The 27404-nt window shown below is 42.2% G+C and overlaps 1 protein-coding gene across 1 annotated transcript in view; it reads left to right on the top strand.

Annotated features, from left to right (window-relative positions):
- The window catches only part of LOC135540432 (dual specificity protein phosphatase 7-like), a 28342-nt gene extending 964 nt beyond the window's left edge, over positions 1 to 27378 (top strand). Inside the window, exons 2-3 of the mRNA XM_064967059.1 lie at positions 6977 to 7408; positions 21346 to 27378. Coding sequence (XP_064823131.1) covers positions 6977 to 7408; positions 21346 to 21656 — 743 coding nt within the window. The 3' untranslated portion in view covers positions 21657 to 27378. The remainder of the gene's footprint in view (positions 1 to 6976; positions 7409 to 21345) is intronic.
- Positions 27379 to 27404: the final 26 nt, after the last annotated feature.

Raw genomic sequence — 27404 nt, 5'->3', positions numbered from 1 at the left:
ACATGGAACGAAAAAGTGTTCTCCTATGGGGACAGCGAAATAATCCTTTTATAACCCTTTATGTTCTAAGAGTGTATATTATATTCTGTTCTAGACTACCTGTTAGCCTACGAATCCACTATAGCCCAAACTATGTTCTATTCCTCAGCCTGGTCTCATAGACTAGACGTAACATACTAAATTCAGTGTCTGGATTTACATTTCCTATGATATATTATGTTTGGTATGGTAACATAAGACGAGGTTGCTGAAGGCAAAAATGAAAAGAGGGTGGTTGGTCAGGCAGATAACGTCTAGCAACCCAAAGGTTGTGTGTTCGAATCTCATCACATGCAATATTAGCTACTTTGCAACTTCTTAGAATGTTAGCTAACCTTTCTCCTAACTCTAACCTTAAACCTTTTAGTTAACCCTAACCCTTTAACCGAATTCCTAACCTTTGTCTTAATTAACCAGGGATGCAAACTAGTCACCTTTCAGTGAAATTCGCCATTTTGAATCCAAAATAGGTGACCTACGTGATTTGTGTAGATCCAATGATAACACTTTTGGAGTAGGGGTCGGAGCAATACTGGTTGTGTCCAAGGCTCAGCCAATCGTTCACATAACAACAGAATGCAGCGCAGCTGAAGAAAGAAGAGGCAACCAACTGACTAGTTACAGCATCAGCGAGCCTCTGGAAAGGTAGCTTGTCAGTTACAGCAGCGCGTCCCCTGAACGATAATAAACAGGTAACGTTACGTGAGAAGGTTATACAACAGCGCGTCCCCTGAACGATAATAAACAGGTAACGTTACGTGAGAAGGTTATACAACAGCGCGTCCCCTGAACGATAATAAACAGGTAACGTTACGTGAGAAGGTTACAACAGCGCGTCCCCTGAACGATAATGAACAGGTAACGTTAGGTGAGGAGCCTGACCACGGAGACGGGGGTGAGAAGGTGATGATGCGTACTTCATGAGCTGTAACCGAAAAACATTTGGAAAGTTTGAGGTGAGGGAGAAAGGGTGGTGGATCGAGTATTTGAAGTATCTTGCGAGCTGGATCGAATTCTCCGCTAGTGAGCCAGAGAAATGTTGAGCAACATTAGCCAACTTTACTGATCAAATAATTGAGTTTATGGTGTGAAAATTAGCTTGCTAATAAAGTCAGACAGCTAATGTTAGCTAGCTAACGTTACAACATGAAGCTAACATTAGTAACCTAACTAATTTGCCATAGTATCAACTGGTATATGACTCCTTGCCGTTCCTCAAGTTATAACGCGTTAATTGCTTACTAAACCCCGGCAATCTGTGTGAAAATTAAGAATTTGTTCTTAACTGCCTAGTTAAATAAAGGTAAAAAAAATAAAATAATGTTAACTAGTTAACGAACTAATCCCTCTACACTATGTGGTTAATTTTCAGAATGAGAGAATTAGGTGAAAATGAGACGTTGCTTGTTAAACAAGTGTAGCTGGAGCCTCGCCTGGTTTAAGCTGGATGCCTCTATAGAGGTGAAAGGAACAACACACACGTTCCCTCTTTCTCACTCCTTCAATACAGTGGAGAAAAGGGTTGTCAGGTGTTACTCTCTGCCTGAAAGAGATCAATTATGCCAACAAAGGGTCTCATGCTCTGCTGGCACATTGTAGAACAGATGTCCACAGGCAGAAAGTGTACAATGTAATAATGTGTAGCCCAAAGATGTTGCTTTTGTTGTGTTGAACTTGACAGTAACACGTGTGTGTGTTTATAATTTTTTTTTTTACTCAGTGAATATAATTTTTTGCACACATGTAGCCTTGTGCACCTGATCGATGTCTACTGTAGTGGCCACTGTAATAGAGCAACAATAGAAAGCTTGTTTGTTTCATTATATTTCTACTTTAAGATGTTTCCCCCCCCCCCCCCAAGTGCAATATTTAGGTGTGTGTGTGTGTGTGTGGTCACAAGCGTTCTATTATAAAGGCTGTCATGGTAACTGCAACATTAGTTTTTTTTACTCAAGACTTGAGTGTCATTTGCAGTAAAGTTTAGTCAACAAATAACATTGGATTGTTTTCTTTACGTTTTTTTTCAGCTGTGAGTTCGGTTCACATTAACCACTTTATATTTTACACACAGAGACGGATCATGTAGATTATATTCTTTGTTGTTTAATTAGTTAAAACCTGTATTTCCACCTAGCAGAGATTTATTGTATGTTTCAGTGCAACAAAAAAGTGTCACCTTTCTGGGCCCTCAGCAGTTGGCATCCCTGCCTAAAACCTAGACTAGCTAACGTTAGCAACAACAAATTGGAATTTGCAACATATCATACGTTCTCCAAATCCGTAACATATTGTATGAGTTGCAATTCGTAACATACTGTATCATTGTAATTGGTAACATATCATACAAATTGGTTGATGGACATCCACAAATTAATACCTACCATACGAAACGTAACATATCATAGCAATTGGAGTGTTATGTAATTTACATACAGAATAATACGAAATGCTGTGAAACCAGGTTGCAGCCATTCCTAAGGGGCAGTAGGTAGCCTAGTGGTTAGAGTGTTGGAATCCCCGAGCTGACGAGGTACGAAAATCTGTCGTTCGGCATTGAACAAGGCAGTTAACCCACTGTTCCTAGGCCGTTCTGCCCCTGAACAAGGCAGTTAACCCACTGTTCCTAGGCCGTTCTACCCCTGAACAAGGCAGTTAACCCACTGTTCCTAGGCCGTTCTTCCATTGAACAAGGCAGTTAACCCACTGTTCCTAGGCCGTTCTGCCCCCACTGTTCCTAACAAGGCAGTTAACCCACTGTTCCTAGGCCGTTCTGCCCCTGAACAAGGCAGTTAACCCACTGTTCCAAGGCCGTTCTGCCCCTGAACAAGGCAGTTAACCCACTGTTCCAAGGCCGTTCTACCCCTGAACAAGGTAGTTAACCCACTGTTCCAAGGCCGTTCTACCCCTGAACAAGGCAGTTAACCCACCCCTGAACAAGGCAGTTAACCCACTGTTCCAAGGCCGTTCTACCCCTGAACAAGGTAGTTAACCCACTGTTCCAAGGCCGTTCTACCCCTGAACAAGGCAGTTAACCCACTGTTCCTAGGCCGTTCCTACCCTTCCATGAACAAGGCAGTTAACCCACTGTTCCTAGGCCGTTCTACCCCTGAACAAGGCAGTTAACCCACTGTTCCTAGGCCGTTCTGCCATTGAACAAGGCAGTTAACCCACTGTTCCTAGGCCGTTCTGCCATTAAACAAGGCAGTTAACCCACTGTTCCTAGGCCGTTCTGCCATTGAACAAGGCAGTTAACCCACTGTTCCTAGGCCGTTCTTCCATTGAACAAGGCAGTTAACCCACTGTTCCTAGGCCGTTCTGCCATTGAACCCACTGTTCCTAGGCCGTTCTGCCATTAAATGTACAAGGCAGTTAACCCACTGTTCCTAGGCCGTTCTGCCCCTGAACAAGGCAGTTAACCCACTGTTCCTAGGCCGTCCTGCCCCTAAATGAACAAGGCAGTTAACCCACTGTTCCTAGGCCGTTCTGCCCCTGAACAAGGCATTTAACCCACTGTTCCTAGGCCGTTCTGCCCCTGAACAAGGCAGTTAACCCACTGTTCCTAGGCCAAGGCAGTTAACCCACTGTTCCTACCCTGCCATTGAACAAGGCAGTTAACCCACTGTTCCTAGGCCGTTCTGCCCCTGAACAAGGCATTTAACCCACTGTTCCTAGGCCGTTCTGCCCCTGAACAAGGCAGTTAACCCACTGTTCCTAGGCCGTTCTTCCCCTGAACAAGGCATTTAACCCACTGTTCCTAGGCCGTTCTTCCCCTGAACAAGGCAGTTAACCCACTGTTCCTAGGCCGTTCTACCCCTGAACAAGGTATTTAACCCACTGTTCCAAGGCCGTTCTACCCCTGAACAAGGTATTTAACCCACTGTTCCTAGGCCGTTCTGCCATTGAACAAGGCAGTTAACCCACTGTTCCAAGGCCGTTCTGCCCCTGAACAAGGTAGTTAACCCACTGTTCCTAGGCCGTTCTGCCCCTTCAAGCCAGTTAACCCACTGTTCCTGAACAAGGTATTTAACCCACTGTTCCAAGGCCGTTCTACCCCTGAACAAGGTATTTAACCCACTGTTCCTAGGCCGTTCTACCCCTTGAACAAGGCAGTTAACCCACTGTTCCAAGGCCGTTCTGCCCCTGAACAAGGTATTTAACCCACTGTTCCTAGGCCGTTCTTCCATTGAACAAGGCAGTTAACCCACTGTTCCTAGGCCGTTCTACCCCTGAACAAGGCAGTTAACCCACTGTTCCTAGGCCGTTCTGCCATTGAACAAGGCAGTTAACCCACTGTTCCTAGGCCGTTCTGCCCCTGAACAAGGCAGTTAACCCACTGTTCCTAGGCCGTTCTGCCATTAAACAAGGCAGTTAACCCACTGTTCCTAGGCCAGTTAACTGTTCCCCGTTCTGCCATTGAACAAGGCAGTTAACCCACTGTTCCTAGGCCGTTCTGCCATTAAACAAGGCAGTTAACCCACTGTTCCTAGGCCGTTCTTCCATTGAACAAGGCAGTTAACCCACTGTTCCTAGGCCGTTCTGCCATTGAACAAGGCAGTTAACCCATTTCCTAGTTCCCATTGAGGCCCTCATTGTAAATAAGAATTTGTTCTTAACTGACTTGCCGAGTTAAATAAAGATACTACAGTTACCACTGGATTATAGCCCAAAGTTATATTGTCGCTAAATCAAGGCAACCGTATGATACTAATGATCTGTTTCCCTTTCAACAAGTTACACTATTCTTTTACATTCTGTATCATATTAAAGTTGTAAAATAATTGTTGTCTGAATGAAAAGTCAATGGATGGCAGCCATGTTTCCTATGCCATAATATACAGTATTAGGATATTTAAAAAAATACTGCTCTTTATGTTCTCAAACACTTCAAAATAAACCAGTTATATTTTGGTTTAGTTTTTGTATTGTCTAGGTGTTTTTACCCTGTCTTGGGTTTTTGTATATCTATGGGGTTTTGGTTTGTCTAGGTATATGTAGGTCTATGGTGCCCTGATTGGAATCAATCTGTTGGCAGTGGTGGGAATGATCCATTCTTCTTCTATTGTCTTAATAGTCGCTTATTTCTTACTATGTCACAGTAGTAAGAATCACAATGGTTCAAGCCCTTTAACTTTCGACTGGTAGACCAATCTAAACGAGTAAACATGTTATGTGTCACGCCCTGACCTTAGTTAATTTTGTTTTCTTTATTATTTTGGTTAGGTCAGGGTGTGACATGGGTGGTTGGTTTCGTTTTGCATTGTCTTGGTGTTTTTGGCCTGTCTAGGTTTTTTGACTATCTATGGATTTTTTACTATGTCTAGGTATATGTAGGTCTATGGTGGCGTGAATTAGTTCCCAATCAGACAGCTGTTTATCGTTGTCTCTGATTGGGGATCCTATTTAGGTTGCCATTTTTCAATTTGCGTTTTGTGGGTTATTGTCTATGTGTAGTTGTCTGGCAGCACTCGTTTTAGTAGCGTCACGGTTGTTTTGTATAGTTTGTTCAGTGTTTATTCTTCATTTAAAGAAGTATGTATTCATCTCACGCCTTGGTCTCATCGTTATGACGAACGTGACAATATTAATTATTTAAGGATTTTGGAAAGAATTGCGCACGTTAGGCTAAATTTCATAAAATATATTGAGACAAATTACAGACAGTAGCCTACAAGTAGCAATGTAGAACTCAATTTATTTAACATGCAATATAATTCAATATGATTTAAATGTATTGGCCTATAGCCTACTGTATTTACATGTTAATGCTTTCATCTCAGGTCTATTCATTTGAAGCATCCTTTTTATACGTCGCTTGTTTGTATTAATTGCAAAGACATGGGAAACTTTCAATTGGTAGTCAACTTTGTTCTAAAGTTATGGCGGTCATAGCGGATAAACCGCGTGATTCCACGTGTAGCGGAGATGTTCCGTGTATTAAGTGACGCGCGGCGGAGAAAATGCATTTTAACGATACATTTAGCTGTTCTACCAGCGGTCTGACGCGGGCGTTAGATTACGAGCGTTTTCAAGTGCTTTTTGGGAAACAGCTCGGAGATTTAACGATGCTCCTACGAACTTTCTAACGATAAACTTAACCTTAAGATGTTTTTGGGGAACCGGGCCCAGAACCGGGCCTATGAAATGTTGAAGGATTGGAAACATGGGATGTACAGTAATCCCATTCCCAAAACATCAGTGTTTGAGATGGGTTTATTATTGTGTTATAGGGTTTAATGTGCTACGGTATCAGTATACATTTATTTTACGGTCATGTAGGAAGTAGGCCCGTTTCCTGTTTAGCACATATAAATAGTATCTGGTTGTTCTTGGAGTTTATTTCGCCATTTTGAATTGATACATGCTGTTCACACCTTTCGGTCAGTATTCTGGTAGATCTCTGTTCATGCTATCATTTATCACACACACAGATGATATTCCAATTTGCACATTGGACAATAAAGCTATAATCTATTCTAATTTCTCTGTATTGTATTTATAGAATCGCTGGAACGACATGTCACAGATACCTTTCTCATGTTGTTCTGATTCTGTTCTTTCCAGCAGTTCTGTTCTGTTCTGTTTGATTTGATTCTATTCTAAACGACCCATCTGTGTTCTGTTCTATTTAATTCTATTCTAAAACGTTCTTTTGTTCTTTCCAGCAGTTCTCTTCTGTTTTATTTGATTCTATTTGATTTGATTATATTCTAAACGATTCTCTTCTGTTCTATTTAATTCTATTCTAAAACGTCTCTTTTGTTCTTTCCATTCTGTTCTATTTAATTCTATTCTAAAACGTTCTTTCTTTCCAGCAGTTCTGTTCTATTTAATTCTATTCTAAAACATCTCTTTTGTTCTTTCCAGCAGTTCTCTTCTGTTTTGATTTGATTCTATTTTATTTGATTCTATTCTAAAACGTCTCCGTTGGTGTTTCCAGGTGGATTCAACAAGTTCCAGACAGACTACCCAGAACACTGTGAGATGAACCTTGACTGTTCCTGCCCCAGCAGCTCCCCGCCTGCGTCTGTCCTGGGGCTGGGGGGGCTGAGGATCAGCTCTGACTGTTCTGATGGGGAGTCATCGGACAGAGAACCGGTCAGCGCCACCGAGTCCGAGGGCAGCCCTCTCCCCAACAACCAGCCTGCCTTCCCGGTCCAGATCTTACCGTACCTCTACCTGGGCTGTGCCAAAGACTCCACCAACCTGGACATCCTGGGGAAGTACAACATCAAGTACATCCTGAACGTCACGCCCAACCTGCCCAACATGTTTGAACACGACGGAGACTTCAAGTACAAACAGATCCCCATCTCCGATCACTGGAGCCAAAACCTCTCGCAGTTTTTCCCAGAGGCCATTTCTTTCATTGGTGAGTTGTGGCAGTAGCCTGCTCATTTGAATGTTGTTCAATCACAGATCAGTTGGAGTTCAAAGTCTTTTCATTCTTGTCTTGTGTTGTTATGTTCGTTTGCGTAATGTTTCATGAACCCAGGTCATAGTTGATTCATTTGAAAAATTGTTTCCTCAGCTCATCCCACCAACATTCAGGTTATATAACTATAACACTAAATTAGGCAGCGATAGATTCATTAAGTTGTTGGCTGAGTCAAACAAGCTAGATTTGCAAGTACAATAACAAAGCTTATAACTCAAAACATATATAGTATAGACGTATGAGTCAGCAACTTAAGCTAACAAGCCTCAGATGCATCATCCTTTAAGAAACCACTCTGATTGATCTCTTTCCGAGCGGTTTGTGATATTTCCTGCTCCACGCCTCATTTCACACCATGAACGCGATGAGTCATGACTTGATCTGAGTCGCTCCAGCGTTGGAGGGATTATATCATCAAATCACAGTGTTGGCCTTTAATTAACTCATCAAAACTCGGCCAACAGGTTTCTAGCACACTCATTATACAACAGAAAGGAATCTGTGAATGAACTAGGCCAGGTCATTTAGAGAAGCACTGTGAATGAACTAGGCCAGGTCATTTAGAGAACCACTGTGAATGAAGTAGGCCAGGTCATTTAAAGAACCACTGTGAATGAACTAGGCCAGGTCATTTAGAGAAGCACTGTGAATAAAGTAGGCCAGGTCATTTAGAGAACCACTGAATGAACTAGGCCAGGTCTTTTAGAAAAGCACTGTGAATAAAGTAGGCCAGGTCATTTAGAAAAGCACTGTGAATAAAGTAGGCCAGGTCATTTAGAGAACCACTGTGAATGAAGTAGGCCAGGTCATTTAGAGAACCACCGTGAATGAAGTAGGTCCAGGTCATTTAGAGAACCACCGTGAATGAAGTAGGCCAGGTCATTTAGAGAACCACTGTGAATGAAGTAGGCCAGGTCATTTAGAGAACCACTGTGAATGAAGTAGGTCAGGTCATTTAGAGAACCACTGAATGAAGTAGGCCAGGTCATTTAGCGAACCACTGTGAATGAAGTAGGCCAGGTCATTTAGAGAACCACTGTGAATGAAGTAGGTTAGGTCATTTAGAGAACCACTGTGAATGAAGTAGGCCAGGTCATTTAGAGAACCACTGTGAATGAAGTAGGCCAGGTCATTTAGAGAACCACTGTGAATGAGGTAGGCCAGGTCATTTAGCGAACCACTGTGAATGAAGTAGGCCAGGTCATTTAGAGAACCACTGTGAATGAAGTAATCTGCCTTCATTTTGCTGGATCCCAGGAATGAAGTAGGCCAGGTCATTTAGAGGAACTGTGAATGAAGTAGGCCATCATTTAGAAACCACTGGAATGAAGTAGGCTGGTCTGCTTTGGCAGGAACCACTGGGATCCATGAATAAACCCCAGGAAGAGTAGCACTGTGAATGAAGTAATGGGGATCATTTATAAACCCCAGGAAGAGTAGGCCAGGTAATTTAGGAACCACTAATGAACCTGTCACGCCCTGGTTTATTTTATTATGTTATCTTCATTTAATGAAGTCAGGCCAGGTCATTTGACATGGGTTTATTTGAAGTGTGTTTCAGGTCTTGGGGTTGTGTGGGGTGAATAGATTAGTCCATGGTCATTTAGAGAAGCACTTCTCAATCAGAGTCAGGTGATTATCGTTGTCTCTGATTGAAGAAGGCCAGGTCATTTAGAGAACCTGGGTTTCACTGTGAATGAACTGTGGGTGATTGTTCCTGTCTCTGTGTTTATGCACCAGTCCAGGGCTGTTTAGAGAAGCACTTTGTTGTTTTGTATTGTTCAGTGTTTTCTTCATCATTAAAGATGTATCTAACGAACCACGCTGCATTTTGGTCCAGATCCTTGTTCCACCTCTTGTCAGAGGAGGTCATTTGGAAGAAACACTGTGAAAAAGGCCAGGAAGAGTAGCTGCCACTGTGAATAACTAATGGGGATCCATAATAAACCCCAGGAAGAAGTAGCTGGTCATTTAGCAGTAACAATGGGGATCCATAATAAACCCCAGGAAGAGTAGCTGCTGCCTGAAGTAACTAATGGGGATCCATAATGGATCCTCAGGAAGAGTAGCTGCTGCCTTGGCAGTAACTAATGGGGATCCATAATAAACCCCAGGAAGAGTAGCTGCTGCCTTGGCATGAACTAATGGGGTTCTATATTTAATGTTATCCCAGGAAGAGTCAGCTGCTGCCTTGGGTTTAATGGGGATCCATAATAAACCCCAGGAAGAGTAGCTGCTGCCTTGGCATGAACTAATGGGGATCCATAATAAACCCCAGGAAGAGTAGCTGCTGCCTTGGCAGTAACTAATTTAGGATCCATAATAAACCCCAGGAAGAGGAGCTGCTGCCTGTCTGTTTGTTGCACCAATGGGCTGATCCATAATAAACCCCAGGAAGTTTTGTATTGCTGCTTTCTTGATCATTAACTAATGGGGATCCATAATAAACCTCAGGAAGAGTAGCTGTTCCACTTGGCAGTAACTAATGGGGATCCATAATAAAACCCCAGGAAGAGTAGCTGCTGCCTTGGCATGAACTAATGGGGTTCCATAATAAACCCCAGGAAGAGTAGCTGCTGCCTTGGCAGTAACTAATGGGGATCCATAATAAACCCCAGGAAGAGGAGCTGCTGCCTTGGCATGAACTAATGGGGATCCATAATAAACCCCAGGAAGAGTAGCTGCTGCCTTGGCAGTAACTAATGGGGATCCATAATAAACCCCAGGAAGAGGAGCTGCTGCCTTGGCAGTAACTAATGGGGATCCATAATAAACCCCAGGAAGAGGAGCTGCTGCCTTGGCAGTAACTAATGGGGATCCATAATAAACAGCAGGAAGAGTAGCTGCTGCCTTGGCAGTAACTAATGGGGATCCATAATAAACCCCAGGAAGAGTAGCTGCTGCCTTGGCAGGAACTAATGGGGTTCCACAATAAACCCCCAGGAAGAGTAGCTGCTGCCTTGACAGGAACTAATGGGGATCCATAATTAATACAATTGTTGCACCCACGCTACTCGCACGCGTCAACAGCGTCTACTTAGCCAGGCGCAAAAATTTAAATTTGTTCTATTTGTGACGCTTGGAGCGCTGCAAGTTCCGCCTGTCCCATCTCCTCATTGGTTTTTAGGTGCGTATACGTACGTGGGTGATTGAAAGATAAACTGAGGTCCAATCCAGTCCAGTTGGTGGTGGTAATGCACCTTAATGTTGGTTGCCAACCGCCATATAAAGTCCACAGAAGAAGAAGAAGCCTGAAGGAGGAGAGATTACTAGAAACTAACTCGGTTTACCCTTTTATCTGTGGATTCATTGTCTGAGTCGAGGACCTTGTGCATTTCAGGTAAAATAACAACCCAATATTTATATCCCAGGACAAATTATCTAGCAACAGCAAGCTAGCTAAATTCCAATCAATGTTTAATACTTATCGACCTGTCCCCAAATTGATATAGTTGGTTCAGAGTTCATTTTGACATTTCAACCTGCGTGTCCTCATCTCGTCTGGTGTGGCGATGACAGACACACGCGCCCAGTCTGGTCTGCATGTTAGTTTGTAATGAATGATGGATAACTAGGGTTGTTTGGCTGATGAATGATGGCTGGCTAGGGGTTCATAGCGTTGGGCCAGTAACTGAAAGGTTGCTGGTTCGATTCACTGAGGTAACTTGGTAAAAAGTCTGTCTGTACCCTTGAGCAAGGTACTTAGCCCTAATTGCTCATGTAATTCGCTCTGGATAAGGGTGTCTGCTCGGTAACTAAAATATAAATGCAAGATAAAAACGTCCGGGGAAACAGTGAAGAAATACAGTTTAACCTTTAATTAGTTTAACCTCCATGACTTGAAATGTAGTGCACTATATAGGGAATAGGGCTCTGGTATAAAGTAGTGCACTATATAGGGAATAGGGCTCTGGTCTAAACTAGTGCACTATGTAGGGAATAGGGGTCTGGTATAAAGTAGTGCACTATATAGGGAATAGGGCTCTGGTCTAAACTAGTGCACTATGTAGGGAATAGGGGTCTGGTCTAAAGTAATGCCCTATATAGGGAATAGGACTCTGGTCTATAGTAGTACCACTACATAGGAATAGGGCTCTGGTATAAAGTAGTGCACTATATAGGGAATAGGGCTCTGGTATAAAGTAGTGCACTATATAGGGAATGGGGCTCTGGTATAAAGTAGTGCACTATACTCTGGTATAAAGTAGTGCACTATGTAGGAATAGGGCTCTGGTATAAAGTAGTGCACTATGTAGGGAATAGGGCTCTGGTATAAAGTAGTGCACTATATAGGGAATAGGGCTCTGGTATAAGGTAGTGCACTATACAGGGAATAGGGCTCTGGTATAAAGTAGTGCACTATATAGGGAATTGGGCTCTGGTATTAGGTAGTGCACTATATAGGGAATAGGGCTCTGGTATAAAGTAGTGCACTATATAGGGAATAGGGCTCTGGTATAAAGTAGTGCACTATATAGGGAATAGGGCTCTGGTATTAGGTAGTGCACTATATAGGGAATTGGGCTCTGGTATTAGGTAGTGCACTATATAGGGAATATGGCTCTGGTATAAAGTAGTGAAAGAATTATAACAGAGGTTTGTTTTGTAATATTTACTTAGGACTATTTCAGTATTTCAGACCAGACTATTTGACGATAGTTTCAGTATTTCAGACCAGACTATTTGTGGTTAGTTTCAGTATTTAATTAATCAGCCTAGACGAATACCCAGGGTATTCTCCTCATCAGCTTCATGGGAATGTGGAGTTTCGGTTTGGCTCTGGAATATATCCTGAGCCATGTTTGTTTTGAAACACAGTTAAGAGACCCACTATGACATGTGAAAGGTTTCGAGTCAGAGTCGGAGGGTCAATCGCTGGAATGTGTGGTAGCAGGGATTGCTGCTCCACTTTTAGGGTAATATGTATACTGTAAAGGACCTGTTACCTGTTAGTTAGTTAGGACCTGTTAGTTAGTTAGGACTGTTAGTTAGTTAGGACCTGTTAGTTATTAGTTTAGTTAGTTAGGACCTGTTAGTTGTTAGGACCTGTTAGTTAGTTAGGACCTTTGGGCCTGTTAGTTGCTTTGGAACTGTTAGTTAGTTTGGACCTGTTTGTTAGTTAGTTAGTTACTTCGGGCCTGTTTGTTAGTTCGGGCCTGTTTGTTAGTTAGTTAGGGCCTTTTGTTAGTTAGTTAGGGACAGTTTGTTTAGTTAGGGACAGTTTGTTAATCAAATCAAATGTATTTGTCACATACACATGGTTAGCAGATGTTGATGCGATTGAAATGCTTGTGCTTCTAGTTCCGACAATGCAGTAATAACCAACGAGTAATCTAACCTAACAATTCCACAACAACTACTTTATACACACAAGTGTGAAGGAATGAATACGAATATGTACATAAAAATATATGAATGAGCGATGTCCGAACAGCATAGGAAAGATGCAGTAGATTGTATAGAGTACAGTATATACATATGAGATGAGTAATGTAGGGTATGTAAACAAAGTGGCATAGTTTAAAGTGGCTAGTGATACATTACATCAAGATTGCAAGATGCAGTAGATGGTATAGAGTACAGTTTAAACATATGAAATGAGTAATGTAGGGTAAGTAAACATTATATAATATAAAGTGGCTAGTGATAAATTGATTACATACATTTTTCCATTATTAAAGTGGCTAGAGATGAGTCAGTATGTTGGCAGCAGCCACTCAATGTTAGTGATGGCTGTTTAACAGTCTGATGGCCTTGAGATAGAAGCTGTTTTTCAGTCTCTCGGTCCAGCTTTGATGCACCTGTACTGACCTCGCCTTCTGGATTATAGCGGGGTGAACAGGCAGTGGCTCGGATGGTTGTTGTCCTTGATGATATTTTTGGCATTCCTGTGACATCGGGTGGTGTAGGTGTCCTGGAGGGCAGGTAGTTTGCCCCCGGTGATGCGTTGTGTAGACCTCACTACCCTCTGGGAGCCTTACGGTTGTGGGCGGAGCAGTTGCCGTACCAGGCAGTGATACAGCCCGTTTGTGCATCTATAAAAGCTTGTGAGTGTTTTTGGTGACAAGCTGAATTTCTTCAGCCTCCTTGGGAATGTTTTAATCGTTGCTGTGGGAACGACATCTTCATTGCACTTTCTAATGAACTCCCTCACCGACTCAGCGTATTCGTCAATGTTGTTGTTGGACGTGTAACAGTATAATTTTCGACCGTCCCTCGCCCATACCCGGGCGCGAACCAGGGACCCTCTGCACACATCAACAACAGTCACCCTCGAGGCATCGTTACCCATCACTCCACAAAGCCGCGGCTCTTGCAGAGCAAGGGGAACTACTACTTCAAGGTCTCAGAGCAAGTGACGTCACCGATTTGAAACGCTATTTAGCGCGAACCACCGCTAACTAAGCTAGCGTTTCACATCCGTTACAGACGCAATGCGGAACATATCCCAGTACACGTGATCGACGCAATCTTGAAGCGTGTAATCCGATTGGTCGGACCAGCGATGAACAGACCTGAGCGCGGGTGCTTCGTGTTTTAGTTTCTGTCTGTAGGCTGGGGGCAACAAAATGGAGTCGTGGTCAGCTTTTCTGAAGGAGAGGGCGGGGGATGGCCTTATATGCGTCACGGAAGTTAGAATAACAGTGGTCTAGGGTTATGCCAGCCCTGGTAGCACAATCGATATGCTGATAGAATTTAGGGAGCCTTGTTTTCAGATTAGCCTTGTTAAAATCCCCAGCTACAATAAATGCAGCCTCAGGAAATGTGGTTTCCAGTTTACATAGAGTCAAATGAAGTTCTTTCAGGGCCGTCAATGTGTCTGCTTGGGGGGGAATATACATGACTTATTATGATCGAAGAGAATTCTCTTGGTAGATAATGCGGTCAGCATTTGATTGTGAGGAATTCTAAGTCAGGTGAACGAAAGGACTTGAGTTCCTGCATGTTGTTATGATCACACCATGTCTCGTTAATCATAAGGCATTCACCCCGACCTTCTTCTTACCAGAGAGATGGTTGTTTCTGTCTGTGCGATGCGTGAAGAAACCAGGTGGCTGTACCGACTCAGATAGCGTGTCTCAAGTGAGCCATCTTTCCGTGAAACAAAGAACGTTCCAGTCTCTGATGTCTCTCTGGAATGCTCCCCTTGCTCGGATTTCATCAACCTTGTTGTCAAGAGACTGGACATTGGCGAGTAGTATGCTAGGGAGTGGTGCTCGATGTGCCCGTCTACGGAGCCTGACCAGAAGACCGCTCCGTCTGCCCCTTCTACAGCGTTGTTGTTTTGGGATGCCGGCTGGGATCTGATCCATTGTCCTGGGTGGTGGGCCAAACAGAGGAACCGTTTCGGGAAAGTCTTATTTATGGTCGTAATGATGGTGAGTTGACGTTGCTCTTATATCCAATAGTTCCTCCCAGCTGTATGTAATAAAATCTAAGATTTCCTGGGGTAACAATCTAAGAAATAACACGTAAAAAAAACTAAATATTGCATAGTTTCCTAGGAACGTGAAGCAAGGCGGACCATCTCTGTCAGCGCAGGAAGTTGTCTGACCTGTTAGATGGGGCCTGTTTGTTCGATAGGTAGGGACAGTTGGATAGTTTAGTTAGGTGACCTGTTCTTTCAACTTGAACTTTTAATTCCATCATTTTAATTGAATGTTCAATGGATCTGCTAACTTGTTTTTTTTTATCTGCTAACTTTTTCCACATACGGAGGCTTCATGACTATAGCCTATTGATGCTTTGATGACTCATGATTGGTCAACGACAAGCTACACGCGCCACGCTCCAATATTGTGTAAAGTAAAGAGCAGCAACAGCAACATCAATTGTAAAATGTCTCTACTGCAGCAGTCAAGTTCAGATCTGTACGGCCCTTCCAGAGAAGTAAATGAAAACGAGAACCAATCAGATCCGACCCAGATCCATGACATTATTTTCAATTCTGGATACTGATCATCTCGTGTCCCGGATTGGGTCTCAGGTATTCGGGTACAGGTGGATCCATGAAGATCTCTACTGATCACACAGCTTTGTGGTTTAAACTCAACCTCAGGTGAGATGTAGGAGTGTAGTTTAACCCACAATCATCTCAACCTTTATTTCCTTTAAGTTATAAACTCTTAACAGGCTCACTAGAGGCTCACTGGAGTTGAGATACACTGTATACTCTAGAAGGGCCCAGAGTTTAAACCTAAACCTCCAGCTCCTCCTAGTTATACACTAGAAGGGCCCAGAGTTTAAACCTCCAGGTCTTAACCTCTAGCTCCTAGTTATACACTAGAAGGAACCATAGTTTTCCTGACTAGACTCCATTAGTTCTACTGTCTTTGTCTCGACACACTAGAGTTAATTTATACACACTATATATACAAAAGTATCGGGACACCCATTCAAATTAGTGGCTATTTCAGCCACATTCGTTGCCGATAGGTGTATAAAATGGAGCACAAAGCCATGCAATCCCCATAGACAAACATTGGCAGTAGAATGACCTTACTGAAGAGCTCAGTGACTTTCAATGTGGCACCATCATAGGGTATCACTATTCCAACAAGTCGATTTGTCAAATGTCTTCCCTGCTGGAGCTGACCCGGTTAACTGCTGTTATTGTGAAGTGGAGCAACAACGGCTCAGCCACGAAGTGGTAGGCCACACAAGCTCACAGAACGGGGCCACCGAGTGCTGAAACGAGAAGCTCGTAACAAATGTCTGTCCTCGGTTGCAACACTCACTACCGAGTTCCAAACTGCCTCTGGAAGCAACGTCAGGGCAATAACTGTTTGTCGGAAGCTTCATGAAATGGGTTTCCATGGCCGAGCAGCCGCACACAAGCCTAAGATCACCATGCGCAATGCCAAGCATCATCTGGAGTGGTGTAAATCCCGCCACCATTGGACTCTGGAGCAGTGGAAACGCGTTCTGTTCTCTGGAGTGATGAATCACTCTTCACCAACTGTCAGTCCGACGGACAAATCTGAGTTTGGTGGATGAGGACTAATGGTCTGGGGAGGGAGGGAGGGGAGGGAAGGAAGGAGTAGGGGTTGAAAGAGAGTGGGACTGACTTACTTTGCGGTATCCTTTGAAGCACTAATGGCTTGATAGTGCAGAGTGTTGCACCAGATAAAACCTAGGAACATCATCTGGGTTGTGAATAATGGATCATCTATATCAATGACTATGTCCCAAATGCACTACTTTTAAAAATGGTCCCTGGTCAACATTTGTATACTAATTTTTAATATGGGCCTGGTGTCTTGAGATGTTGCTTCAATATATCCACATAATTTTCCTCCCTCATGAAGCCATCTATTTTGTGAAGTGCACCAGTCCCTCCTGCAGCAAAGCACACCCACAAGTTCAATTTTTTTGGAGCAGTGGCTTCTTCCTTGCTGAGCGGCCTTTCAGGTTATGTCGATATAGGACTCGTTTTACTGTGGATATAGATTCTTTTGTACCTGTTTCCTCCAGCATCTTCACAAAGTCCTTTGCTGTTGTTCTGGGATTGATTTGCACGTTTTGCACCAAAGTACGTTCATCTCTAGGGGACGCTTCTCCTTCCTGAGCGGTATGACAGCTGCGTGGTCCCATGGTGTTTATACTTGTGTACTATTTTTTTTGTACAGATGAACGTGGTACTTTCAGGCATTTGAAGTTCATTTAGTTCTGAATGTTGGTCATTTAGTTCTGAATGTTGGTCATTTAGTTCGAAATGTGGGTAATTTAGTTCTGAATATAGTTCATTTTGTTCTGAACGTGGGTCATTTTGTTCTGAACGTGGGTCATTTTGTTCTGAACGTGGGTCATTTTGTTCTGAACGTGGGTCATTTTGTTCTGAACGTGGGTCATTTTGTTCTGAACGTGGGTCATTTTGTTCTGAACGTGGGTCATTTTGTTCTGAACGTGGGTCATTTTGTTCTGAACGTGGGTCATTTTGTTCTGAACGTGGGTCTTTTTGTTCTGAACGTGGGTCTTTTTGTTCTGAACGTGGGTCTTTTTGTTCTGAATGGGTCATTTAGTTCTGAACGTGGGTCTTTTTGTTCTGAAATGTGGGTCATTTAGTTCTGAAATACAGTTCATTTAGTTCTGAATGTGGGTCATTTAGTTCTGCATATAGGTAATGTAGTTCTGAACGTGGGCCATTTGGTTCTGAACGTGGTTCATTTGGTTCTTTAGTTCTGAATATGGGTCATTTGGTTCTGAATATAGTTCATTTGGTTCTGAACGTGGGTCATTTGGTTCTGAACGTGGGTCATTTAGTTCCTTCAGAAAATATTCACACTTTTTCCACATGTTGTGTTATAGCCGAATTTAAATTTGATTAAATATAGATTTTGTGTCACTGGCCTAAACACATTACCCCATAATGACAAAGTGGAATAATTGTTTTTCGAAATCTTTAGAAAAAAAAAATAAAATGAAAAGCTGATATGTCTTGAGTCAATAAGTATTCAACCCCTATGTTTTAAGTAAAAACCTCCAGTGTTTAACATGAGTTTTGAATGACTTCCTCATCTCTGTAACCCACACATACAATTATCTGTAAGGTCCTTTAGTTGAGAAGTGAATTTCAAACACCTATTCAACCACAAAGACCAGGGAGGTTTTCAAATTCCTTGCCAAGAAGGGCACCTACAGTGGCTTGCGAAAGTATTCACCCCCCTTGGCATTTTTCCTATTTTTGTGGGGTTTGTATCATTTGATTTATGTAATATGCCTACCACTTTGAAGATGCAAAGTATTTTTTTATTGTGAAACAAATAAGAAATAAGACAAAAAAACAGAACTTGAATGTTCATAACTAGGGGCGGCAGGGTAGCCTAGTGGTTAGAGCGTTGGACTAGTAATTGAAAGGTTGCAAGTTCAAATCCCCGAGCTGACAAGGTACAAATCTGTCGTTCTGCCCCTGAACAGGCAGTTAACCCACTGCTCCTAGGCAGTCATTGAAAATAAGAATTTGTTCTTAACTGACTTGCCTAGTAAAATAAAGGTAAAAATTAAATTAAAATTCACCCCCCAAAGTCAATACTTTGTAGAGCCACCTTTCACAGCAATTACAGCTGTAAGTGTCTTGGGCTATGTCTCTATAAGCTTGGCACATCTAGCCACTGGGATTGTTGCCCATTCTTCAAGGAAAAACTGCTCCAGCTCCTTCAAGTTGTATGGGTTCCACTGATGTACAGCAATCTTTAAGTCATACCACAGATTCTCAATTGGATTGAGGTCTGGGCTTTGACTAGAGTGTTGCTTTAGCAGTATGCTTAGGGTCATTGTCCTGCTGGAAGGTGAACCTCCGTCCCAGTCTCAAATCTCTGGAAAACTGAAACAGGTTTCCTTCAAGAATTTCCCTGTATTTAGCCCCATCCATCATTCCTTCATTTCTGACTAGTTTCCCAGTCCCTGATGATGAGAGGTGTTGGGTTTGCGCCAGACATAGCGTTTTCCTTGATGGCCAAAAAGCTACATTTTAATCTCATCTGACCAGAGTACCTTCTTCCATCTGTTTGGGGAGATTCCCACATGCATTTCGGCAAACATCAAAAGTGTTTGCTTATTTTTTTCTTTAAGCAATGGCTTTTTTCTTGCCACTCTTCCATAAAGCCCAGCTCTGTGGAGTGTACGGCTTAAAGTGGTCCTATGGGCAGATACTCCAATCTCCGCTGTGGAGCTTTGCAGCTCCTTCAGGGTTATCTTTGGTCTCTTTGTTGCCTCTCTGATTAATGCCCTCCTTGCCTGGTCTGTGAGTTTGTGGGCGGCCCTCTCTTGGCAGGTTTGTTGTGGTGCCATATTCTTTCCATTTTTTAATAAGGGATTTAATGGTGCTCCGGGGATGTTCAAAGTTTCAGATATTTTTTTATAACCCAACCCTGATCTGTCCTTCTCCACAACTTTGTCCTTGAACTAGTCTTCATGGTGCCGCTTGCTTGGTGGTGTTGCAGACTCTGGGGCCTTTCAGAACATGTGTATATATACTGAGATCATGTGACACTTAGATTGCACACAGGTGGACTTTATTTAACTAATTCTGTGACTTCTGAAGGTAATTGGTTGCACCTGATCTTACTTAGGGGCTTCATAGCAAAGGGGAGGGGCTTCATAGCAAAGGGGAGGGGCTTCATAGCAACGTGTGACTAAATATGCAGGAACCACCTTTCCATTTTTTATTTATCTTTAATCTTTTATTTTTATTTTTCATTTCACTTCACCAATTTTGACTATTGTATATATTTCCATTACATGAAATCCAAATAAAAATCAATTTAAATTACAGGTTTTAATGCAACAAAATAGGAAAAACGCCAAGGGGGATGAATACATTTGCAGGGCACTGTATTGGTGGATAGGTAAACAGAACAGACATTGACTATCCCTTTGAGCATGGTGCAATAATTAATTACTTTGGATGGTGTATCAATACAACCAGTCACTACAAAGATACAGGCGTCCTTCCGAACTCAGTTGCTGGAGAGGAAGGAAACCGCTCAGGGATTTCACCATGAGAGCAAAGTTGACTTTAAAACAGTTACAGAGGGTAATGGCTGATAGGAGAAAACTGAGGATGGATCAACAACATTGTAGTTACTTCACAATACTAACCTAAATGACAGAGTGAAAAGAAGGAAGCTTGTACAGAATAAAAATATTCCAAAACATGCATCCTGTTTGCAACAAGGCACTAAAGTAATACTGCAGAAAATGTGGCAAAGCAATGAACTTCTTGTCCTAAGGTTTTATGTTTGAGGCAGATCCAATACAGCAAATTACTGAGTACCACTCTCCATATTTTAAAGCATAGTGCTGGCTGCATCATGTTATAGGTATGCTTGTAATCGTTAAGGACCGGAGAGTTTTTCAGGATAAAAAAGAAATGGAATGGAGCAAGGCGCAGGCAAAATCCTAGAGGAAAAACTGGTTCAGTCTGCTTTCAACCTGGGAGATGAATTCACCTTTCAGCAAGACAACCTAAAAAGTTGTTGTAGCTGTTCCCTCATTATAAACTCTAGAAACCAGAGAGGTGTAGTTGGTGTAGCTGTTCTCTCATTATAAACTCCTGAAACCAGAGAGGTGGAGTTGTTGTAGCTGTTCCCTCATTATAAACTCTAGAAACCAGAGAGGTGGAGTTGGTGTAGCTGTTCTCTCATTATAAACTCCTGAAACTCCTGAAACCAGAGAGGTGTAGCTGTTCCCTCATTATAAACTCTAGAAACCAGAGGGTGTAGCTGTTCTCTCATTATAAACTCTAGAAACCAGAGAGGTGGAGTTTGTGTAGCTGTTCTCTCATTATAAACTCTAGAAACCAGAGAGGTGGAGTTGGTGTAGCTGTTCTCTCATTATAAACTCTAGAAACCAGAGAGGTGGAGTTGGTGTAGCTGTTCCCATTATAAACTCTAGAAACCAGAGAGGTGTAGTGGAGTTTGTGTAGCTGTTCTCTCATTATAAACTCTAGAAACCAGAGAGGTGGAGTTGGTGTAGCTGTTCTCTCATTATAAACTCCTGAAACCAGAGAGGTATAAACTCTAGAAACCAGAGAGGTGGAGTTGGTGTAGCTGTTCTCTCATTATAAACTCTAGAAACCAGAGAGGTGTAGTTGGTGTAGCTGTTCCCTCATAATAAACTCTAGAAACCAGAGAGGTGGAGTTGGTGTAGCTGTTCCCTCATTATAAACTCTAGAAACCAGAGAGGTGGAGTTGATGTAGCTGTTCCCTCATTATAAACTCTAGAAACCAGAGAGGTGGAGTTGGTGTAGCTGTTCCCTTTAAATATTTCTGAACACTCAAAGGCTTCACACAAGTTCAATAAAGTAATTAAAACTAATTTATGTTGCATTAAAAAACACCTCAAACTCATCTTTACCTTTTCTCTTCCAGATGAAGCTCGTTCCAAAAAGTGTGGTGTCCTGGTGCACTGCCTGGCAGGGATCAGTCGCTCGGTAACGGTCACCGTGGCCTACCTGATGCAGAAGCTTAACCTGTCGCTCAACGACGCCTACGACTTCGTCAAACGCAAGAAGTCCAACATCTCTCCCAACTTCAACTTCATGGGTCAGCTTCTGGACTTTGAGAGAACGTTAGGGCTCAATAGCCCATGTGACAACCACACCTCCACCAATGACCAGCTGTTCTTCACCACGCCAACCAATCATAACGTGTTCCAGCTCGACACGCTGGAATCTACATGAAAAGGAGGAAGGGTGAGACTTGAGCGGCCAACTTGGATGTGAATGTTTATCTTCTGATCGGCAGAGGCTGGCTGGCTTTGACAGCGGACAGTCTGGGATGGACATGGAAGAGGACAGAACAGACACCTAATGGAAGTCTGTTTGGCTTGTTGAATCATTGGTCTCTCAGAGAGGAGGAGGAGGAAGCCTGTTCCTCTGTTTCATCTCCACAGTGGTTTGGGTAGCGCCTTATCTTGTCATCTTGTTGACCAGCCTGTTTATTTTATGTCGAAGGAAGGAAGAAGTCCTAGATGTAGACTGATTCATGCTGCAGAACAGAACCGTACAGAGAATCATACAAAGATGGGTCACGCAGATAGATGGATCTGCTGCAGTCATTCATTGATTCATTGTCGTCCTCTTGGACAAGCTCCTCATCAACAACGTCTTCATGATGATGATGATGATGTGTTGGAGGGCCTTGGATTCACCCGTATGGAGCTGGTCTCCCTCTATTGAATGTTGGTCAAATTTTTTAACAAACTTAAGTTATTATTAAAACAAAACACAAGTCTGTTCAAGTGATGCTAATAACAATGTAATTACAAGTACGTATTATCAGTATGTATGTATGCATTTGTATATTTGAATATATTTACACACAAATGTCTACTACTACTATACTCTTACCTGTACAAAAACACACTGACAGCTGAAGGAGATATTATAACTAAAGAGAAAACAGACCAACAGAAAGTAACTTTTTGATAATATTCTGGTTGTTTTTGTCATTTCTTTTCTATGTTTGTAAAGATGACCTAATGCAGTTTGCACAGTGAAGCCTTTTGTTTCTTGGCACTTGCGAGAGAGAGCGACATTGCGAGAGAGAGCGACATTGAGAGAGAGAGCGACATTGAGAGGGAGAGCGACATTGAGAGAGAGAGAGCGACATTGAGAGAGAGAGCGACATTGAGAGAGAGAGCGACATTGAGAGAGAGAGAGCGACATTGAGAGAGAGAGAGCGACATTGAGAGAGAGAGAGCGACATTGAGAGAGAGAGAGCGACATTGAGAGAGAGAGAGCGACATTGAGAGAGAGAGAGCGACATTGAGAGAGAGAGAGAGCGACATTGAGAGAGAGAGAGCGACATTGAGAGAGAGAGAGCGACATTGAGAGAGAGAGAGCGACATTGAGAGAGAGAGAGCGACATTGAGAGAGAGAGAGCGACATTGAGAGAGAGAGAAAGACGTGTCAGAGAGGGACATTCAGAGATTGAGGGACATTCAGAGAGGGACATTCAGAGATTCAGAGATTGAGAGATTCAGAGATTGAGAGAAGAAGAGGGACATTACGAGATTGAGAGAAGGAGATTGTCATTCAGACAGTGAGAGAAGAAAAGGGACATTCAGAGATTGAGAGAAGAAAAGGGACATTCAGAGATTGAGCTGGGTGAAGCACTTAATTGAAAGCTTAGTTCCTTAATTGTATATGAAAGATAGTATGCATCCCAAATGTCTCCCCTACTCCCTACATCAGGGATATTCAACTCCTACCCTACAAGGTCCGGAGCCTGCTAGTTTTTTGTTCTATCTGATAACGAATTGCACACTTGGTGTCCCAGAACTAAATCATTCCCTGATTAGAGGGAAACAATGAAAACATGCAATGGAACTGTCTTCCAGAGTTGAGATGGAGAGCCCTACGTAGTGCACTACGGAGGGAATAGGGTGCCATTTGGAACGTAGATTCATTATTTTGGTTTAAGCAAAGATCCCAACATCACCCGAAAGAGTTTTAATCGTGGGAACAATCACCCTGCAAGCCATGGCTATATTATACATATTATATTTCTCTAAATGATTATATCATATTAGGAATAAAATATTAGCTCAATTCTCTACATGAGCATGCTACTGTGTGCTCTCTACCCGTGGGGTGGTGGGGGACTACACAAGGAAAGAATTGGTTGTGAACAGGTTTGAAAATGTTTTCTACATTTCCAGGTTTTCCCAAAAAATCCTGGTTTGGAGATTTCCGTATTGAGACAACAAGCAGAACATCCAGGAATCCTTCTTCAAGGTATTATGGAAAACCTGGGAATTGTAGAAAATGGCTGTAATTTTGCAACCCTAGTTGGGAGGTGGTCGGTTGTTTATTTACCAGTTGGAAGACGGACGATGACATCAGTTTTTTCTTACTACTATTACTGTTGTCTGTCTGTCTGCCTGTCATGTACAGACCCCGTTCACACCGAGGACTTTATTGAATCTGTAATCTGTATAGCTGAAGGTTGTGCGACCTAAATGAAAGGTCATTTCACATTGAGCCGACATATGGAGTCTCTGCTAACACGGTGAACATTGCCTTTAGATTTCAATCACGCTGAACTTCAGCCATACAGATGGAACCCAGACCTTAGGTTGCACCACTGATGTACAACGCATTTTGGTACAACGGTTGTGATACAATTTATATATTTTCCTAATACTTCATGCTGAAAAATTCTCTGTTGCATCACAACCGTTGTACCAAATGTGTTGTACACCAGTTGTACGACTCGAGTGTGGGGTCATATAGAGGAGAATATATCCCATTTAGCAGACGCTTTTGTCCAAAGCGACTTACAAGTCGGCTGGGGCCACTACTTTTACATATGGGTGGCCCCAGCAGGAATCGAACCCACGACGCTTGGCGTTGCAAGAGCCATGCTCTACCGACTGAGCCACACAGGACCAGGAGAGAAAGGTTGTTAGCATTAGCTATTATAAGAGGTTATAAGCTGTAGCTGTTATAAGCTGTAACTGTAGCTATTTTAAGTGGTTATAAGCTCTAGCTGTTAGAAGAGGTTATAAGCTCTAGCTGTTGGAAGAGGTTATAAGCTCTAGCTGTTGGAAGAGGTTATAAGCTCTAGCTGTTGGAAGAGGTTATAAGCTCTAGCTCATCACATACAGCAGTATACAGTATATGGCCAGGAGGGTTTCTACAGCCTAATTCATACCGTACATAAAACACAACACAAGAACACACTTAGTTACTCAGAATCCTGCATAGTTGCGTCGAGTTACTCCAGAGCTGCGCACATTTGCATATTTTTGCTATGCAAGTACACAGAACAGCCATTTTGCAAATATGATGATATTATTGTGTATGGTCCACATCAGGCTCAACACAGAGTCATGTGACTGGTCCAAAGGAAGAAGATCAGGTAGCATGCTAGCAGATACCCATAGACCTCCAGTCATCGCGCTAACACTAGTTAGCATTGGCTCACCAAACTACCTCTTAACTTCCTTCACACTGGACACAGAGACATTACAATGGTGTCCATGAGTTCGTCTGACTCCGGGGAAGTAGATAAAGGGCCTTAATGCCAAAATCCCCAAGTATCCCTTTAATAATAATATAAATCAAAACAAACATGTTAATGACGAGCAACTAGTTGGCTGAAATAGCACCCTGTTCCCTATAAAGTGCACTACCGCTACTTTAGTGCTCTATTGTGGTCCTAAATAGTGTGTTATATAGGGGAACAGGGTGCCATTCAGGGACGAATGAATTGTTTCTTAACTGGTTTTCAGACTAGGTGGTTAATCTTACTTTGCAATATATCAACAAACACCTTTTGCAGTGTTTTCAACATCTATCTATCATGTCTTATTGCTCATCTGTTCAAGACCTCTCCTGTTTTCAGAGAACAATTCTGGACATCAATACAGAATACAGCTATAGAATTCTAGACATCAGTATAGAATACAGCTATAGAATTCTAGGCATCAATACAGAATACAGCTATAGAATTCTAGACATCAAAACAGAATACAGCTATAGAATTCTAGACATCAGTACAGAATACAGCTATAGAATTCTAGACATCAAAACAGAATACAGCTATAGAATTCTAGACATCAGTACAGAATACAGCTATAGAATTCTAGACATCAAAACAGAATACAGCTATAGAATTCTAGACATCAAAACAGAATACAGCTATAGAATTCTAGACATCAAAACAGAATACAGCTATAGAATTCTAGACATCAGTACAGAATACAGCTATAGAATTCTAGACATCAGTACAGAATACAGCTATAGCTCTGACGGCTCTGCTTATTTGTTGGGTCAAGTTGCCCCTAAATACTGGTCTTGGGCAGTTTTTCTAGCCTGGGTCCCACGTCTCTTGCCAATCTTGCTAACTCCCAGCTGTGTGAGGAAGGAAGCTATACAGTTAAGCAAGCACAGTGAAACCTATTACACCTACTCCATTGCTAACTCTCATTGTCAAGCCATTTGTGTGGGATAGCAATTCCATAATGAGTTGGCAAGAGAGCACAAACAGACTGGCACCCAGGCTAATACCTAGTATATCACCTAGCCTGGGCATCAGTCTGGTTGTGCTAACATTCCACACCTTGTAGTGTGTTGTCATATGTTTGGCTGTGGCAAGGTATATGATGGTACAAACTGATCTGGGATCAGGCCTACCAAAACACTTAAGAAGTGGGTGACAACCTGCACCTATATCTGGATCTATCACAGATCATTACACCCTTACATTGAAATGTCTTTCTTCTTCAGTGATTTTTGTTGTTGATTTTGATAGCGTGCTCTATGCTATCGGTCTAGTCATGTGGCTTTTCTCAGTATATTAAGCTGATATGCAAAGTTGTTTCTCCTAAATATAATAAAGCATTTTTTTTTCTTTTTTCGATGATGGTGGTTATTTTACATCCTTGAAAGAAGTTTAATAGTAGAGAGTTTGAACAACAAAGAAAGATGAGGGTGGAAGATTTGGGACACACTTTTACGTTACACCCTTAGGGTTTGAATGTATTTAAGTACAGAACTTTTTTTATTTGTATTTTATTAAGAGAAAATCTTTGATTTCAAGCTGCTTCATGTGTTTGTCTCTTGTGTAACGATGAAAGATAAAACCTTGCATTTTTTCTCCGTTCGTATATTTGATGGGAACACAGGAACAATGTAACTGAGTGTGCATCCAAAATAGCAACCTATTCCCTATGTAGTGCCCTACTTATGACAGGCTCTGGTCTAAAGTAGGGCACTAATATAGGGAATAGGGTGCCGTTTGGGACACGAGAGAAAGTGACCGATCATCATCTTTACCTCACAGGGAATTTTCAGGGATTGTTTTGACAATGCATCTTCATACCCGTTCAATACCTGTTTAATACCTGTTCAACACTCCTTCAAGACCTGTTCAACACTCCTTCAATACCTGTTTAATACCTGTTCAACACTCCTTCAATACTCCTTCTATACCTGTTCAATACCTGTTCAACACTCCTTCAATACCTGTTCAACACTCCTTCAATACCTGTTCAACACTCCTTCAATACCTGTTCAACACTCCTTCAATACTCCTTCTATACCTGTTCAATACCTGTTCAACACTCCTTCAATACCTGTTCAACACTCCTTCAATACCTGTTCAACACTCCTTCAATACCTGTTCAACACTCCTTCAATACCTGTTCAACACTCCTTCAATACCTGTTCAACACTCCTTCAATACTCCTTCAATACCTGTTCACCACTCCTTCAGTACCTGTTTAACGTGTGGATACATTTTGAACACGATGCCATCTATAAATGATGTGTAGAAAACTGTCAACAGGGCAGTTGATTCTTCCTGATGTTAAAGGACGTTGACCATATGTATTGTATAGTTAAATGGAAACATGTTTATACCACAAAATAAATATTGAATAATCATTTTCTTTAACATGTGTAATCTGCTCTTATGTGGGT

The sequence above is a fragment of the Oncorhynchus masou genome, chromosome 5 (genome assembly GCF_036934945.1).
Source record: "Oncorhynchus masou masou isolate Uvic2021 chromosome 5, UVic_Omas_1.1, whole genome shotgun sequence".
In the NCBI taxonomy this organism is placed as follows: Eukaryota; Metazoa; Chordata; class Actinopteri; order Salmoniformes; family Salmonidae; genus Oncorhynchus; species Oncorhynchus masou.
The sequence above is the reverse complement of the archived record's forward strand: the minus strand, read 5'-3'. Positions and strand labels throughout refer to the sequence as shown.